Source organism: Manis javanica, chromosome 4 (assembly GCF_040802235.1).
Source record: "Manis javanica isolate MJ-LG chromosome 4, MJ_LKY, whole genome shotgun sequence".
Lineage (NCBI taxonomy): Eukaryota > Metazoa > Chordata > Mammalia > Pholidota > Manidae > Manis > Manis javanica.
The window spans coordinates 76,816,946-76,836,761 of NC_133159.1; the positions used below are offsets into that span (position 1 = coordinate 76,816,946).

General features: G+C 33.4%; 1 protein-coding gene across 17 annotated transcripts in view; it reads right to left on the minus strand.

Moving 5' to 3' along the window:
- Positions 1-555: 555 nt before the first annotated feature.
- Positions 556-19,816, minus strand: part of ZNF644 (zinc finger protein 644) — a 105,402-nt gene continuing 86,141 nt past the window's right edge. For 12 of the 17 annotated variants that reach the window (XM_017666257.3, XM_017666256.3, XM_017666255.3 and 9 more), the window contains 4 exons: positions 19,140-19,745; positions 17,123-17,245; positions 2,968-3,070; positions 556-2,252 (listed from right to left, as the gene is read on the minus strand). In XM_017666257.3, the coding sequence (XP_017521746.2) occupies positions 2,060-2,252; positions 2,968-3,070; positions 17,123-17,245; positions 19,140-19,745 (1,025 nt within the window). In that variant the 3' untranslated portion in view covers positions 556-2,059. The remainder of the gene's footprint in view (positions 2,253-2,967; positions 3,071-17,122; positions 17,246-19,139; positions 19,746-19,816) is intronic. The other 5 variants (XM_036998045.2, XM_036998043.2, XM_036998046.2 and 2 more) reach the window with 2 other exon arrangements.

A 19,816-nucleotide genomic window follows, 5' to 3' on the forward strand; every position in this document is an offset into this window, starting at 1 on the left:
GGAACTACCTATTCTTCTTGTAGTCCCACATACTGATACTTGGCTTAATAAGATAAAAGCATAGAACTAAAACAATGAGAGCTGAGCAGAGAGCCCAGGGAGGCTCTAGTCACTGCTATTCTCCCTATGAGGGATTCTACTTGCTCTGTAGTATGTCCTCCAATTTAAAATATACATTCATATATGTCTATTTGTTCAATGAAACTTGCTCAGCAAGAGACCAACTAATATTAGTTGGTTTTATATTATATACACAGACTTGGTATATTACATACATAGACTTGGTATATTTTCAGTCAAAAGTTAAGAAATTTGACATTTTAGTTAGTCTTTCATCTTCTTGGAGGAATACAGTTTCTTTTAGGCATTTCAAAAAATGAAACTCTTACAACCCTGGGTTGGGAATGATCCATCTGGTCCAACTTCCTAATTTCACGTATAAAGTATGTAAGTAAAGTAACCTGGTAAATAAACAATTTAAATAAAATGAAACACAACCTCAAGTGAACTAATTCCACCAGTGATAAAAATAAGAAATGTTTCACACTATAGACATTGTATTTTTCTTTAAATCTTTTTTTATTTAGAGATTTTTCTGGTAAGGAGATATACCATAGGAAAGCAATTTCACTGGCAGTGAGGTATGTATATACTCTACCAAAATACTCCTTATTTTAACTGTTTTTAACTTTATTTACATATGAAGAAAAGTATCAATGCATATCCTTGTTTCAACTATAGTATTAGCCATACTACATGAAATAAAATGAAATGGTGCTTGCATACAAAAACTATTTTTTGTAAAAGAATCTGACTGCAGTTTAAAAGAACTAATTTGTTTTTGGAAAGAGTTTATAAGAAGAATCACAATTTATTATGACCAAGACATCTGCACCATATTTTCCATTCCTCACAGCACATTTATTTCAGTAATTCTGTTATGTCGGTTCTTAGCATGAGCATAGTGTTACATGATTTTAATACATATAATCACATCCAAAACAAGTTCTAAAATTTAAATTGTAAACATTCTCATCATATGTAGAAATATTTCAATTTGTGTATTAAGTTTTGCTAACTGATCAAATTTGGAAGAGACTATAAATGAGAAAGCCTATTCTAAACTGTGTAGTGAGCATTGTTTATTAATTACATTTCTACAATGTTAAATAAAGAGGCAAACCTGTCCTGTAAGCATGTCAAATTTTAGGTAAAACATTAAAAAGAAACAAATCTATTAACAAAAGGATGTCTTGCAATAAAGAATTTAAAATTTTTTAAATCTATTATGATACAAAAATGTAAAGGGTAAATAGCATCTTTGTTGACAAAGTAGGAGGTAGCATGGATGCACCACTTTATTGTCTGAGAAATGCAACTGGAGTAAAGAATATTTCCTTACCACAAATAATTTTCAGGACTATGTACATATTTCTTTTAGAAATACTTGTTTAAACAAATCTCCCTCCACTTTTTAGTATAAAAAAAACCGTTCCATGTGATTTTAAAAAAACACTTACACATCTAGATAGAATAGTACTCTGCCCTATTTGAGTGAACAGTCTCAAACTATGAAGTACATGATGTTTAATGCCCTAAATTGAGTAAATTTAATTAGCAGTTCCTGATAATATACAAAACACTAAATACATACAAACAAAATATAATATCTTATTTTTCAATGCAAGTCTTGTGGGGAATAAACAGAACCTTGATTCTGGTAACACTGCAGAAAACATAATTTTCCAATAAGCCTGTCTTTAAGTATACATGTACAACAGTTTATTAATGACTGTTTACACATACTGATCTTTTATTGAATGAACAGTTAACTGACAAAACTTAGTAAACCTTAAAAACACATCTTCCAGCCTATATAAAATATATAGACTACTTACTGTTTGAAGAACTCAATTTGCACTGATGTCACTGTAATTCACTTTTCCCCATATTCCTGCTTTTGTATTTATAAATGGATAATTTAATGTGGCTTAAAAAAAAGGACAAAGAATTTCAAATTTACAAATTTCAAATTTGCTATTTAAAAGGTTTCCTTGTTCTATGAAGCTGCTTCTGCCATTAGTAGAGAAAATGAAGTTTCTGTAATGGAGGCAGGCTTTTTAAGTAGTGATGTGACTTCCACCATGCCAGCTCCAGTCCGTGGAAGATTAGCGTTTACAATGTGTCGTTGTAAGTGCTTAATCCAGTCTTCCTGAACAGACAATGGTCCACGAAAGACTAGACCACAAAACCTAAAGAGGAAGTTGATAACCAATTCACATAAAATCCATAAACATAAGAAGCGAACTTTACCATATATAGGAGATAGCACCTAACAATAGTTTCTAAATTCATATAAAGTCAAAATGACTTAATACATCAAAATTGCCAATTCATATTAACACCTGTAACAATGCCAGTAATATGTGCAGAAGTGGGAACATTACTAGGTTAAAATTAATCAAAAGGTCTCAACACCTACATATCTTAATACTTTAAAACAACCATAATCCCAAAATGTACCATTATTTTCAAAAGACCCTTCCCCAATTCAGAATTCCTTAGACTGCATGAGGATGAGTAATGAAAGGAAGTGTGAATGAGTCTGTATACCTATATTTAGAAATATAAGTAGAGAGAAAATGCATTCCCAGTAGGCAGGAACTCAAGACAAAAACAAAATCAAATTCAACTGAACAAGGCAAATAAATAAAATACACCACCAAAAGCTATTTTTTTAAATCACAGTATCAGAGGCTCTTAGCTAATATAAAACACTTGCTGAGGTACAGATTATGAGCTGAATAAGATTTTTAAACCTGTAAATAAACCAAAAAGTTTATTTACAATAATTTGATTGTTGAGAATGTACCTCCTGCCACAAATGGAAAATCCCAAATAGAATAGCTAATATGTCTCAAGACAAAAATCCAAAGAAACAGCAGATTTGGCAATATAGGCATATACCTGCATCGGAGAATGTAAACCTCGTCAGCACCATGAGGTAATGTTAGCATTTTCTTCTTGCTTCCAGATCTTGACCTTGATTTCTTTTGCTTACAATCTAAGGCTAAAAAGGGAAGAGAAACACTTAACATTTCTTATATATTAAAAAATATACATACATATTTCTAGAGAGGTCAGACTATCTTAATCAAGTTAGAAAAAGTCTGCATTCATTGGTAGTTCCTGAAGCATGCACTAAACCTGCAGCTGGTTGTCTAACAGCAGGACCAGTACCTGCATATTCTTTCTATTCTGCTTTTTCAAATAACGCTTTACCATACCAACTAGAACTGAGAAAGTGTAACTAAATAACCTGAAATTACTAAATTGGTCATTTAGTATAACAGTGGTAGATAATCTTTTCTCTTATACATACATTACTTTAACACCTGGTTAAATCTTCCTTATTTCCAGGAAAATTATAACCTTTTATTTAAGATTGTTAAATTAAGTTTGCATTTGATTAATACTCCATTAAGCAGGTGTCATATGCTTTGAAAACTTAGTAAAGAACATCAGCAATGAAATAAAAAGTTCATAAAGACCAATTTTATAGCACTTCACTTTGAGTTCTATAATAGCAAATAGCTGTTGAAATTATATGCTGGTCCTACATTTGAAAGGGCAAAAAAAAAAAAAGCTTAACTTTCGTTTTTAAATTCAACCTGTACTGCACGTACAATCATGTGTTTTATCTTACTACAAAATAAATGTAAGTCCAGATGATCTCATATAAGTTTATAAGTGGACTGGAAGTTTAGTGCTAACTATTCCTTACTTGTTTTCCATTTTCTCCTATAGCTTATTTTTAAAATGTTATTAAAAAGGGGAAAAAAAGATTTTTATATTAAAGTAGATCAAAATTTTAGTGCTGTTCTTGAAATTTTTCCATTACTTGACTTTTCCTTCGAACACTATTCAAAAAAAAATCTAATTTAATAAATGGAAAACAAAAGATTTTTTTTATAAGTAGGAATAGACAAGACATAACATTTTATTGGTCTTTGAGTACAAGTATACTATTCCTTTGGACAAAGGGATGATAGCATTCCAGGGTGCTGCTGGTTAATTAGCAGGAAGAGAAAGTAAGAGTTTCTCTCTGGGAATCCAAGGGCGAGGGAAACAAACGTACAAAAGAGTCACCCAAATGGCTTCTCTTCTGTCAATCTGCATGTGAGATCGCCTGGAAAAATTCTAGGTAAGAGAGAATAGGAACTGGCTATACAATGATTCTGTGAAATGAGTTGTTCAAGGTCCAGGCTGCAAAAGAATAGATGCTACCATTACAAAACAAGTAAACACGGTTCTTTGTAGTAGTCAAGTGGCAACGTTAAAGGAGATGTCATATAGAAAATTAAAAACCATGAGAAGCCTAAATCTCATTCAAGCCACTGGTTTCTGCTTCCTGTCACCTGCCTCTTTAAGAGTAAAATCTAGGGTCCATAGTCTTTCTCTGCTTAGCCTCAGAAGAAGAATCTATTAAGTAAAGAACTACAGGAAGTTAAGTGTTGAAGAATGGCTAGTTCAAATAAACAACCAAAATCTGGAATAGAAAAATCTATTTATAAAGTTCTCATTGGTTATTTCAGTCAAGAGCCTGGCACACAGTAGGAACTCAACAAATAGTCCTGGAGTAAAATATACAAGAAAACCCAGTAATTTAACTGTTGACATTTAGACAGCACACAAATGGCAATTTGTTTCACCACTATGTAACGTAGACAACATTCCTGTAGAACACTTCTGCATCATTTCTTTGAATGAATATGTTGCTAGCAGTCACACTTAAACTCTTCACAACCAGTAGGAAGAATGAGGTATCACGTATTTTGCAATCAGTACCTTCTTTTTCCTAGTTGCTTTGGTGAGTGATTAGAATTTAAGTGGATTTTAAAACAATTCATACACTAGAAAAAAAGAGTTCGGGGAACTCAAAGGGCTAAGTGCTACTAGATGTTAGCTACTTTTTCCCTATCTGTAAGGTAAACAACACACAATCTCTGTTACATGGAGCAGAAGTGTTTGTTGTATCAAGAGATTACAGGTAGAATCTTACTTTGATGAGCTTGCTGGTTGTCAAAGTTGCCACACTGTATTCAAATTCCTTTAAAAATGTAAATAAATTACTGTAGGGTACAAATAGAATACATGATAACAACCCTTTAAAAATATGTTCACAAAATGCTAAAGTTAAAGTATGTAAAGCAAATTGAGGGAGAAGGGCAGAGGGTGATGGGGAAGGTGTGCAAACAATGTTTTATCTGTTTACACACTATTTAAGTTGCATTTAGATGCCATGATACTTTAAAACTTGAACTGGACAAGCTTGCTCTGAGGTGTAAAAATATGTTTTATTTTAATAGAGAAAAAAAGAATTTTTCTGACTTTTGAGGCTAGACTCTAGACACTCTGAAGTTTAGGCTGTTTTATGAATGACCATATCTAAGTTTAAATGAGAATGCCATAGTTTTACAGTAAGTAATATTTGAACGTATTACGGCTTTGAAAAGTAGGACAACCCTGCCAGCATATGACTGAGAATCTTCAGTATACAGGATTCCAGATAAGTTTAGAGCGCCAAATGCATGAGGAATATTTGGTAACTTGTCCATAAAGTAAGGAGATTTAAAACCTGGAATTTCTGGCAATTAATTATACCTAAACACACCAGTATCTTAGTAGCTTCATGATTACTTTTAAATTTCCTATCCTCTGAAATGTCACTTAGTTACTTCAGAAGGCAAAACATGAATACATTTTACAGGAATAGTTTTTTTGTAATACCAACACCCAACCTTTACCCCTGAAATACTGCCCAAACATTTCAGAAAAATTTGTTAAAAAAATTGAGTACTTAACGTATCATTAATATGCACACAGAGGGGACATCTATATGGTATTCTCTATATGAAACAGATGGTTTACACAAAATGTTCCACTAAATGAAAAAGATGATGTACAAACATTTGTGTTATACAAACGTTCTCATTTAACAGATTTTATTGTATTTAGAAGGAAAAGCACTTTTATTCTGAACTCTACCAAAATTCACGGAAACATTAAAAACAGAACATCACCAACACATTCATATTTTTAGTATAATGGGGTCCATCAGTATTTTGATAAATAGCCAAAGGTTTAACAAAGTTGTTTATATTAAAAATATGCCAAACAGATATACAAAGCTTTTCTTTGTATATAACAGGATTTGCACTTGTGTCAAGAAAAACCACACACACTTTTGTTTCAAAGTATTTTAAATCTAACATTGTTTTCATACTTGAAACTTACAGAAAATATTAGTTCTAGAAATTCTTAATTTATTTTCCTTAAGTATAACTGCTTAAGAAAGGAACAAACCCATTCACTCAAGCCTTCCTAAGCTTCCTCAGAGTGGCAGAAAATAGTGATCAATTTTAACCAGGTGACTATAAAAAAATCGTTGCAGTTACCTGAATTATAAAGGATCTAAATTATTACTGGGGATATTTTATTTGTAAGGAGGATGAATTGAGCTGTAAGGTTATATACAGAAAGTTATAGAATATACCTTTCCATAAAACAGCTCTGAGCAAATAGGAATGAGAAATACAGAAGACTTAGAAGCCCTTTATAAGAACACGATACTGCTATGTTACAAAATACAACATATATGTGTTTAAAGCACTAAACCAGATCAGTGGAAAGCAAATCAATGAATAATGCGAGACATACAAATTCAAGCCTGTTTTCTGAGACATTGCCTAATTTTACACACAGAAAAAAAAGAATTTACTTTGGGCTCTGCATTATTAGTCCTTAAGCCCTTTCCACCTTTCTGCCCCTTATATACAATAATTGCTTCAGTGAATGTCATTTTCTTTTTAATTCACTATCACAAGTGACCTCAAAGAATGAAGATTCATTTCTTAAAACCTCTGAAGCTTCTGTGGTAAAGAAGCACATCATAAGTAAATTAACATTCATCACCAAAATATTTTTATTTGCAGTCATCCTTCTCTGCCCATTTAGTTGAAAACCCCATTTCATCTGTTCCATTCCTAACTGGTTGTTGTCATCTCTGGGGTAGAGAGAAACTTAATATAATGGCCATGTTATACATATGCAAAGTAAGAATCATGTGTATAACCCTACTAGAGGGAAGAAAATTTCTTCTCCATCTAGTTCAACTGTATAAGGTGGGTAAGCAGTAGTGTAACTTAGTATATACTTATTCAGGAAAACAGCAGGGATAAAAATGAGAAACAGGTAAGCCATTACTTACCACCATTATCAGGTTGGTCATGGAGGTGGTACTGGCAGTGGTGAAGTGGGAAGAAGAGGCATATCTCCCAAGAGGTACACAAGTGTGAGATAATAAATTCAATTCTGGTTGCTGCCATTAATCCTTCAAAGTTCGTAAGTCCCAAGCATAGAAATAGGACTGTGCAAATAGTATTTTCTTTCCCTCAGCCCCAACTGAACAAGAAGCATGGCTTTTTTGGGGTGAGGTAGGGGTGGAAGGGGAAGAAACACGTTAGCGTGTATAAAATAGAGATGGGGTCAGGGGAAGCCATTTGTTGAGAAACAAAATTCTTATTTCTTCAGTGTATACTTTTCTCTTTCCATAAAGCGCCTACAAGACAGACTGTGGGGGTATGAAGTATACAGTCACATAGGGTTCCACACTTGTTTTAATGTTCTGCTCTTGCAGTCTTGAAATTCTTAGTAATTTTTGAACACATGGTGCTAACTACATCTTCATCTTGCACCGGGCCCTGATAATTATGTAGCCAGTTCTGGGTCCTGGATACTACCCTAAGGCAGCCCTCAGTTCCACCTCTTCTTTATCTCTTGGCCCATTAAAAATAAAATAGTTAATAAGAAAAGAATTTTTAAATCTCACTCTCTCTACAGACTATTAAAATTAGAAAGGACTTCCCTACTCCCAGTACCAATTTTTTGTTCTTAGCTGTACTGCTATAATCAAATGAGCCATTATTTCAAGTGTGTACAGACAAGCAGTTTAAGTGGTTTGTTGTTATGAAAAGTAACATCCCTCTTTCAATCAGAAGAACACATATAGACAGATACACAATTAGCAACCTCAGAAGTATACACTGACCAGCATTTTCCTTTGAAATTTTTACTCTAAATTGGATTTTTTTCCATACCTAAATTACTTTCATCAATTTTTAGTTTCTCTTCTCAATGACTAAAAAACAGTAACTAACCCAGAATAATAAAGCAATCACAGCAAAGTTTATTCGATCCTGCATGATTTAACATTTTACCTGGAAGAGGATGAAATGCAAAATACCTGAAAAGCAAATTTCCTTTAAGTGTGAGGTTTATGGCTAACAGTATTGGTCTAGAAGAGACAGGTAACTTGAGCTGGCCCTATAAAGTAGAAGGTTGTATTAAGGGTAGCTGCAGTCATAGACTGGTTCAGAGAAAGAGTTAAACCAAATAAAGGTGGCTTTTTAAAAAATTTGGGTCTACTTGGGGGAAGAAAAGTACATATGTTTGTGGAGGCTTCTGCTATTTCATAGAAAGGATGATTAGTAAAAGAATATTCTGAGTGTTTTCAAGATGTGAAGGGAAAAAAACTAAACATAAATATGATACTTTATCATACATTTTTATAAACAGAGGAATTGTTGGCCCACTAGTTTTTCCAGCTTGCCATTAACAAAAAGCTAACAATACCCAAAGTACAAGTTGCTTACTGGTCAATTAATGTTAATAGAATACCAGATGTTATTATTTCTCCTTGGTAAAAGGTAAGAAAAAAACATCTAAGTGTCTCCTTAAGGTGGATTGGACTTGGGTGCTGTTTATTTAAGCAAAATTAATGCTTGTCAGTATCAACCGCTCTTCTGCCAAGGCACATCCAAAACTGAAATGAACTTAAAATACACAATGACAAACCCGCCTTAAATCACTTTTGTTTAGAATTACTTGAATGTAATCACATTCCCTGCCCTCTGAAAGTCTAAGTATTTCCAAAATACCATTTCATATTTAGTAGGAGTAATTAATTGTCCCCCATTACAAAACTTGTGAAAGAAACCACCTTATTTTAAATTTCCATTAAATTACCTTTAATATCATCATGTTCAACTTACATTAGATAGGTTTTACAATAATTATAACAGTTAAGTCTAAATGTCACAAATCCACAATCCAACAGATCTGATTTGGCTTTTTATAATTTTGTAGTGCTTTACACATGACAGCTAGAATCCAAACTATAATCAAACCTGTTGCTAACCAGGAATATCTTCCGTTTTAGCTAACTTCCATCAAAGGCCACAATTAAATAGTTATTCTACATACTGTATAGCAAGAATTAACCTCATTTCTCAAACTCCAGACACAACAAAGAAATAGTAAATCCTACTTTCCCACTTCTTAGATAAGTGAGGAACCACCCATCTCCAACAAGCCATCTTTCTGCCCTAACCCCCAAAACAGGAAGACAGTGTATTATTATGTTATTAAGTCCCTTAAAGCAAATTACCTACAGTTTAGCTCTAGCTAAAACATGCCCTATTATTGTAAACTCTAATCCTATCTTAATCCAGATTACAAAGAGCATTAAAAAAAACTCATGTTCCATTAGAAATCATGGCAAATACAACATTACAACTGAGGATATAAAGATAATAGACACATTAAAAAAATCTGAGTATAGAACCTCCAGGTTAAGTCGATTGTTAAAAAAAATCAGAAAAAGACACAAGGAATCAAAACTCAGAAAAATAGTAGGTAGCAGAACCAAACCAATAGGAATGCTAAGGGACTAAGACTTTTACAAAAAACAAGATGTTGGTCAAAAAAGATTACCAACCAAACAGAATTCCTAAATATAATAACCAATGACTAACAAAAGCAGACGTAATAAAATGTAAATATTCTACGCTACAATACTCTTAGGTTCCATTCTGCTAACAACAAACTTACTGATGCGCTCAGTGTGGCTAATATTTGCTTTGTTACTGCGGACAGATGCATGGATGAGGTGTTGCTAGACCAAAGACAGCCAAAGAAGTGATGAAGCCTATGACTACATGGTAGTAGATTCATTAACTGTACTGCTAACATCATCCTCCCAGCAACAAGATTCAAAGCCTTGAGCCACCTCTTTCCTCTTACTCTTCTACTTCTAACTGCCAGGTTCTGCTTACTTACTTCCATAGTATTATCTGTCCATATACTGTCCCTCCTTTACATTCCCATTGTCAGTGTCCTCGTTCAGGACTCCTAAAGTGACCTCACCTGTAATTTCTCCATCTCCCCACCAAAGCCTTTAAATTTAATTTGCAAGACAGTTTTAAAAGTTTTACTCAAAATCTTTGGAAAAAAAAAATTTACTAGCTCCTCACTACGAAATTAATTCCAATGCCATAGATAGCATTTTATATTATTTACCTGTCTACCTCTATTCCCTTACCTCCTACTTCCCAGTATTTTCAATAAAATTCCCACATTGTCCTAAGTTGCTCCTTCCTACAGGTATCTTCCTTCCGGATCCCAACCCCCATTTCCATTTTAATTAGCTATCCTTCAGGGTCCAAATCAAATGCTACTTCCAAAACCCGTGTTGAGTCCTTGCTGTGTCTAGCTGAAAGTACCTTCCTCTTCCTCCAAACTTACACAGTTATTTCATGCACACCTCTCCAGTGACACAATCTGTTTCATATTACATATATGTATATATGTGTTATGTATAAATGTGCTTCTACTACATTGTAAATTCTTTTATCCCTGCAGTACTTAGCACAATGCATAAACCACAGTAGGAGCTAAAAAAAGCTTCTTGAATTAGTGAATTAATCAGCCAATAATTTTTTAGTATTGTGGGCAAACAGCCCAATTCCTACTGGCATAACAACACAATTAGCATCCACAAGGGTGACTCTAAATACTCAAATGATTAAATTATATTCAGTGTTCTGTTTCATGAACATTTTAGAAACATCAGCACCAAAATGGTTAGGATAAAATCAAGTTTGACACTAACTAGTCTTCGATTACCCAGAAAATTTACTTAACTTGAATGATTCATTACCTTGCTAATCCTGAATAAATGATACATTACTGTGCAGATAAATACATGTAGATATATGCACCTTTAATGAAGCACAGTATTGCAGAGGTAAGTTATATAACCAAGAAAATACAGAACTCCATTTTTCAATGTATCAGGGATAACTTTTTAAAATAAAGTTTGAACACATTACTTCCTTATTTAAAAAAAAATCCTTCAATGACTTCCTAAATTTTCTAGCAAGCATTGTCAAAGCATTAACCCCACCTTTCCAGCATGACCATCTTCCCAAATACCTACAACTGAATCTCCCAGCACCTCTTGAGCCCCAAATTTCATCCCTTTGGGCCCACACTATGCTCTCTCTACTTTGAATGTCTACTTCATCTCTTTTTGCTAAAACTACTCATCCTTCACGTTCAGGGTGTAGCTTAAATCTTAATAAAGCTTTCTGTAACAGGACATGTGCACTTACTCCACTGGATAATGATTGTTTATGCAGCTGGAGTGCAGGGTGTTTTGTTCAATCAATGAAAATTGTCTTTGACTACTGGTTTTATCTTTCTCTCTCATTTTAAATATAATGACAAGAAATATACCAGCATGAACTATTTTTCTTATTTCCTTTTCTTTCTGAGACTGTATTTAACAATGGGATAAGTAGCAAGGACAGCAGGAATAAAGGAACCCAATACAATTCCCAACTCCCCTGGAAAGGAGGCCTAAACTAAAATAAACACTCTTATATCCTATGGCACTTACAGCCAATATACCATTTATTTGTATACTATTTGCATAGTTCTCTAATTTTGATAGTTTTGTATGTGTTACCAATAGTGTTCCCCCATGTTCTTTTAATGATCGGGACATGTCTCATACTTCTATGTATTTCCCATACAGCCTCGTCTGCAGGAGTTATCAAGGTATTTATTTGTTTAACTAGAAGCTGATTTACTCCTTTAGATTTTAATCATAAGGAGGAGGTAATTTTCTACTTGTCCTCTTTTGGGCTGAATGAATTATTATAAAAGCATGCAGTCTGCTGAAGAAGCAATATAACAATAATATTTTAAAAGACACTGCAGAGACACTCATGAAAAGACAAGTAACACAACCTTGAGAAGCTTTCAGAATATTATTTTTTTCTTTCTGTAACAGCAGAAAGTATTCCTATAGCATTTTCCACAGTATGAGAATTACTTTTAAAGTGGCTTATCCACTCACTCAGCACACACCTGGTACCATGTTACATGTTCATTAGCACTTGTTGTAGGCCCCTGGGGCCAATTACATCATTAAAGCTGAAAACAGGCAAAAGATGCTATATTAGGTAACATGCAGTCTACGATTCCACTTAAAAGTGGATGATATGAAGAAAAACAACACTGACTTTTCTAAAAAAGAATGTAGATATATTACAATAGTGGTACTGACTGAAAGGCTCTAACACCAATTTTTCTAAGTGTTTTCTTCTCATTGGAAAAGTCATTCTTTAATTATAATGGTAAGTCTGCTGCAGAATAGCAACAATCATGCTTTACTTCTGAAATGTTATCATGGAAGTGTTCTGAAAACAATAAAATTAAGACCCCACAAATACATCTGCATATAAAATTATTTTTCTTGCATTAACTTTAAGTAATTAGAAATTTCTAATTTACTTTTTAAATACTTGAAGGTCAGCATTTTATTAATAAAATATGATCTATAAACATTTGAATATAGTGAGTAAAGAAAATTAACTTGCTGTCATATGTAAGTATTATGATCTCTAAAATATTTCTAATTGTTGATTCTAGTCAGTACCCGTCTCTAAAGGAATGAGTCACATGTGTTTTGCATCTGTGGGCAGTTACTTCTTAGTCAGTAGTAAATCAATTCACTGGGTCATGACCAGCATTAATTTTTAACAAAAAAGAATAAAATAGAAAATATTAGGGTGCATCACAATCACACTCAATTCAGGTGAGTGAACAAGTTGAGTATACGTTTAAATCTGAGTTGGTATACAGGGTCGTGTAACATGGAGTCCCAATAAAACTGTTGAACACCACTATTATTCTTTCTCCTTTTCAAGAGCTAACACTGCTCTGTACCACAGAGAAGCACAATGCAAACAGGCATTCATCTTACTGATACATTTCCTTTCACAACATTCTCTCTAGTTGGACTTCAATTATTTCTGTCTTTTTACCTGTTGAAAATTATTCTTACTCTGATCTCAAAAAAATAATTTTTTTTTTGGTTCCTGACTGCAGATTAAGTTGATAGAATACACTTTGCCTTAAATAATTTTAAATATGTTAGAAGTTTTATAATTTATCATCCAATCCAGGACACTTATGAAAGAGGCACTGTTACTCAGTTGGAACAACAGGGCTACATCAGTGTGTATGGGCACTTTATTAATAACTTAGTAAGACTGTGTTCTTAATACTGCCAGTATAAAAAAGATATAATTTAATTAAAATATTATCAAACATAAAAAAGCCAATAGTGAAAATAAAAACTCCAAAAACATTTGATATGAATTGTATGAAATTTTTATTCTTAATGAAAATTATATAATGTTATTAGACTGTGTAAGAAATTAAGAAAAAATTGTATGAGCATGTAACACAATCTAAAAAGAACAAAACCTGAAAAAGAAGCCTACCAATACTTCAGTCTATATTAACTGAAATACATTCTTGAATACGAAGTATGCACTGAATTATAATACAGGGCAGATAGTAAACCCTTTGGTACAAGTCTCTTTATAGAAAAATTGACTTAAATAAAAAAAAGTGAAATATCTTCAAAAATGATTATCCACAACAGAAAGCACATGGAAATTTTTTAAACAATTTATTTGAATCTGCCCAACTGGGTTAGTTCTGGGCAAAATTTTAATCTGTGAAGGTTACTCTTTTTTCACAATTTAACTCTGTCCCAAGTATGGGTACCTCTTCCATGTCTTCAGTTACAAAGCTTTCCTACTTTCTTCATCACTTCCTTTACTAAAGTCAGGAAGGATGTTTTATTGTAATTTATATTTGTGACTACATAAATTAGTTTTGTTGTTACACAGGTCTGGTACTTTAAGCATCTTCTAAGTCCTATAAAAATATATATATTTCTTAGGGCTCCTGATACCCAATTCTGTGTTCTTTCCACTTCACTTTTATTTTGACATCTCCCCCTTAACAGTTTTTCACCACAGCAAGGGTTTATGGACAATAACCTTCAAGGGATATGCAAAGTCTATATATGGAAAAATTTTTATTTATGGATGAATAAGTATATGTTTCTGGGATGGGGCTCACAGCTTCGTAAAATTCTTAAAGCAGTCAATGACCCAAAAAAGACTGGGAATCATTAGGTGTATCTGAGTCATCAGTAAATAACTATTCGGGGAAGCAAGGGGTTTCCACAGAAAAGTCCAGGGGCTGGTGGCTTCCAAAAAGGCTTGATAGTTATTCTATCACAAGTAAATGAGTTGACTTTAGCATTTAGTCTAAGCTTTTTCTTCAAGAACAGAAATTAAAATTAAAAATTAAAAATCCACATGAATGAAGACTGCTTGAATGAGGAACACAGATACTAGACGTTGTTATGGAGGCTTTAGTCCTACCTGTTTTTCCTTTACATTTCACTGTTCCAGTTTTGTGATATACTTGAATTAAATATAAGGCTTTTTCAAAATGATTTTGTATTTTATTCATCAAAAGAGCATGTACATATTCTTGAAAAATAACACTTGTTCCTCATATGAATTGTCTAATCCCCATAATAATCCAGTGGAACCTTCCAGGCCCATAGGTTGGGACCACTACTTTATACCAGTGAAACAGATAAGGGGGAAGAAAATAGATATGTGGTATTTATAGACATAACATGCAATTTTCTATTTAGAAAACAGAGGACATTAATAAAGCCAATAGAAAACTGCTTGGTATGAATAAACAACAAAGATACCTTCTGTGTAGTTCTACTGGCCAAGAAGATTTTTAAAATTAGGAAAATTTTCAGAATTTCTAAGAAAAGAGAGCATGAGTTTTAAAACTTTCTTCAAAGTGGTTGTGAGCTGTAGAAAATACCCCCTAGACTTTCTTGAGCTTTCATTTCCCTTCTCTGCCCTAAGATTGCCAAACACACACTTTATATTTTCTAACACTTCTGACATTTTGTTTAGTATTTAATGATATTTAAAAAATAATATCTTCTCCCTTTTTATGCTCAGATGCATCCCCATTCATCCTATGTTGCTTTTTTCTCTAATAATGAAAGTTTCTAGATAATAAATTGTTTGTTAGAATGCACTGTTGGTCAATGGATGATTACTATCAGTTATTTATAAGCAATTAATCCTGTGTTTTGAAGGATTTTCAGATGAGGTAAAAGTATCTTTTAATGGACTACCAAATCTGTACTAGAAGAGATCTGCCTGTTGAATATTTGCATAATCTGCCTGAATTCTCCGAATGGAATATTTTCTAAACTCCCCCAAAATCTAACCTAGGCCTAACCTTTTCTTGGGTCTCTGTTCTTTCTAATTAGGCTTTTATTATTCAGTCTTCACTAGAATGCTCTCCACCTTAAATCCAACTTCATTTTACAATTTTCAATTGCTTTCATTCTGTATGTGATAGATAATAGTGATTAAAAACAAAGGTGTAGGGTAAGATAGCCCTGATTTAAAAATCAACTTTGCCATTAATAACTATGTAAGTTTGGGTACCTTGTTTAAGTTCTCTCAGCCCTAGTTTCCTGTAAAATTGAGAAAACTATAGTACTTATAACTCATATGGTGGTTGTGAAGATTAAATGTTATGCATGTAAACTGCCTACTGTAGTACCTGACATAGTAAGTGTTCAATAAAAGTTAGTAACTATGATAACAATAATGATGACCTTCTCTTCTTACAGTACCTTATTTTCAGTGCTTCCCTGCCTCTAGTCACTTTCCAAGTTGATGAAGGTGGGAGCAGCATCATAAAAATGAAAACCTCAGGAGGAGAACTAATCCAGTAACGTAAAACTCTATTCCCCTTCTTTTAATACAGTCAACAGTTATCCTTCGTCATTTGTAGTATCAAGTCAAAGGATAAAGCAAAGAAGCAGAAGAAAGACATTAGTATGAATACAAGTGTTTCTTTGATAGCAAGAACGTATTGGAATTAAGCAATAGGAAGATGTGGGGAAGAACAAAAATGTTGGGAAAACAGCAACTAGAAGAAAGCAGAAGGCAGTGATCTAAAAGAGCAAGAGAAATAAAAGACTGGAAGGAGAATTTTAGGCCAAAGGATTTATGTAGCTTATAAAAGAGGGCATATTTTAAGATGTGAGAGAAATGGGATTTGCTAGAGCAGAATAGCTTGACAAGGCTACAAACAAAAGGAGCAAGGCATTTTGTAGGGTAAGAAGCAGTATTACATATGAGTAAGCTAATTAAAATTTTCAGAGACTAGCAGTATGAAGAGGTATCTGCAAGGCTGGGCTAACCAACCAAAAATAACACAGAAATGTGCATGTTAACACTTATGGGCATTGTTATATTTATAAATCCTAAATATAATTTAGGAGCATTAAAAGAAAAATCTACTCAGTCTTCAACATGGGCCATTATTAATTAAGGCTTGCCCCTTTAAAGATCTGATCTATATAGACTACTGAAACTTGTTAGTTTTGCCTAGTGTTCTAATCGATGTATATATTTGAAATTTCATAATAATCTCCTTTTCTAAGAAAGCATCTCCCAAAGCTATAGAACTACAATCTTTCTACCAAAGAGAGGTTTACTGGACTCTTAACAAAAATAAATTTAAAAATAAAAAAGATTATACTTAAAAAAAATCAATGTAGGCTCAAAAGTTCCACACATCTGTTGTTTTTTTCCCCAAATCAATAAAAGCCAAATGAAAAAGAATAACTTGCTTAAAATTATACCTAACAGTTTACAAGTTGCTGAAGTTTCATGTGTATTCAGACTCAGCTGCTGCTTACCAAAGAAAGTTATAAATATCATCTGAATTAACACCAGTCTGGTGAGAAAAAAAGTGTATTGTATCAAACAGACTTGCTGTGTTATCTGTTCAAACATACCTGTACCAGTCAAAAGTCCAGCACTCTTCTTTCGTGCATAAGCGCGTAAGTGGTTGGACAGGCTAACAGCACTTGTAAACGTCGTATTGCAATGCACACATGTTCTAAGCTTCACAGGCATACCTATCATTCAAAAGAAAACTATAATCCAGTTCTCACTTCAAAAAGTGAAATTTTCTTAGCTAAAAGCGTGAAGAGAAGTACCACAATAAGGAGGGTTTAAAAACGTTCATTGAATTAGCTTAACTTAAAATAAGGAGGGGGAATTAAGTTAACTATTATTTGTTTGTGGTTAGCATTTGGAGCCAACTCACGCTCTTTGGAAAGGTGGAAGAGGAGTGTTTTGAACCTGAGCTCCTCTCGATTTAATACCTATTATCACTTTCTTGCAGATTTCTGTGTTACGCAGATAATTTCCTAGACCTAAAATACAATCTTGAGATTTGAAAAGCACAGCTCTGTTGAGAAGTTTCAAAGCTTACAACGTTACCAATAAAAAGAATTAAAAAGTCTAGTTGACAAAGTGGTAATTAAAGTGTTTTACCCACAAAACCGTAAAAGGCTCAATACTAAATTAGGCTTTCTGATGAAGGCTGGGAGAAAAGGTGGTAAAACACACCACTAAACAGCTGTTAGACAACATTTTATTCAGGGCATTTTATGTTCATTACTCTGAACGCGCAATCAATAATGAAAGCTAATGATTTGAAGTTTTTTGCTAAAATCTTTGTGTTAAATAAATGATCAACAAGCTAACATCTTAGTCATCACAGGAAAGAAAACACATTGAAACAATAAACTCCTAACTTCTCAGACAACCCTCACTCCCCAAGTACATTTCAGTTAGTTTCTCCAACATTACTGTGATAGCCACAAACTTGCTTTCCACCTCTGAAGTGTACTACACTTTAGTCAACACAGCTAACACATCTTCCTTACATTTTATCCTTCTGAAAAATGAAAAAGTGACATTCAAAGACCTCATACAAAAGATAGAGCCCTATTAACCAGAAGCCATGTAAGATAAATTGTTCTTCAGACCACTTACAATACAAAATAACCTATCCTTAAATCAAAACTGCACTACCAATATTTCAAATACTCCAAAGTCAGCCCAAAGTAAACAAATCAACATTAGTAATCCACTAACCAATTACTTTTACTTTAGACACATTTGACTCAGGGCCAAAATTATGAGACCATCTAAATTAATCTTCAACATTCTTAACTTCCAAAGAAACCTATAAAGACACTTAAAATTTTTCTCATCTAAAAGTATAAACCACACTTAGCAATACCACATAAAGTTTGGCTGCTTTACCTGCCACATCATTTGCCAACACATACAAATTATTCCTTTGAAAAGGAAAAACTATTGGTGCACAAGCACTATGCTAAACCATCTGTTCCGTTCCATCAGAACACTACTGTAAAATCTAAAACCCCAGTAAATGCGTTATACTCACAACAGGTCTCCCAAACCAAACTATCCCACAATACAGTGAGGAATTGGAGAAGAGGAAGTTTCTTTGGGTTAACCACAAACACACAACAAACACCAATCCATTCAGTTTAAATAGTCTTTTTCGGTTGTTTTACCAAAGCAGTAGGAAAACCAACAATTAAATCTTGAAAACATTATCACTGTGGATCACTGGCAAAAATATGACAGCTGTTTGCCTTTTCAGTAATGCTATGCTTTTGAACAACATCAGCCTCCCATTCACAGACCCATTCCCCAGCCACAGCAAATTTTTTTGTAGATCAATTGTTTGTTTGTTGTTTGTTTTTGCTTTTGTTCTCACCTTACATTCTGACCAAGAAATGAAGCATAGAAAATTCAGTGCTGATGAGCACTAACTGATGATTGATACAGAAATGACAGTAAAACCAATCTCTGCTCTGCAAAAAAAAAGTTAAATAAAAAGGTTCTAAGAAAGTATTTTCTACCAACATTCCATTAGAGTAAGCATAATTAAATTGTGTGTATATAAGATAGTCATAAATGTCCTCTTACCTGAATGCATAGTCAAGTCCATTTTTTGTGGTTGATACATCAATGGACTATCTTCATTTAATGGAAGAACACATTTCTGGACAAATCTCTTTCTTGCAGTTTGATTATGGATCTTTTGAGGAGAAATAACAGAATTCCTTTCTTCTCCCATCCTTTTATTCTTAAGCAGTTCTATCAATGTAAGTGACTGGTTCTTTTTCCCACTGGGCAGTTCTGGTTTTGTTTCATCATATTCATTTAAGAAACTCAGCCCTTCTTCCTCTGATGCAGACACTGACAAAGCTTCAGTCTTTAGGCCATTACGGTATGCTTCAAGAGGTATAACACTTTGAGAGAGAAAGTCATCACTTGATGCAAGTTTTTGAGCTACAAATGGTCTGGGAATAATACGACGACTGTTCAATGCCTTTAAGATTTTTTCATATTTTTCTTCATTTTGCATCATTTCATTCAGAACACAGATTGGAGATTTGTGAGCATCCCATTTGGTCTTTCCAAGTCTTTTCAGGTGGCCTCTAACATGATTTGATAATCCAATTTTAGTATCAAACCAACCACCACAGAGCTGACAAGTGTGTTCAGAACTGGTTTCAGACTTCTCTATAGCTAAAAAAAATTTTTGAAGAGTAATATCAGAATTTTTATAAATTGCCCATCTTAAAGCCAATTAACTCTGA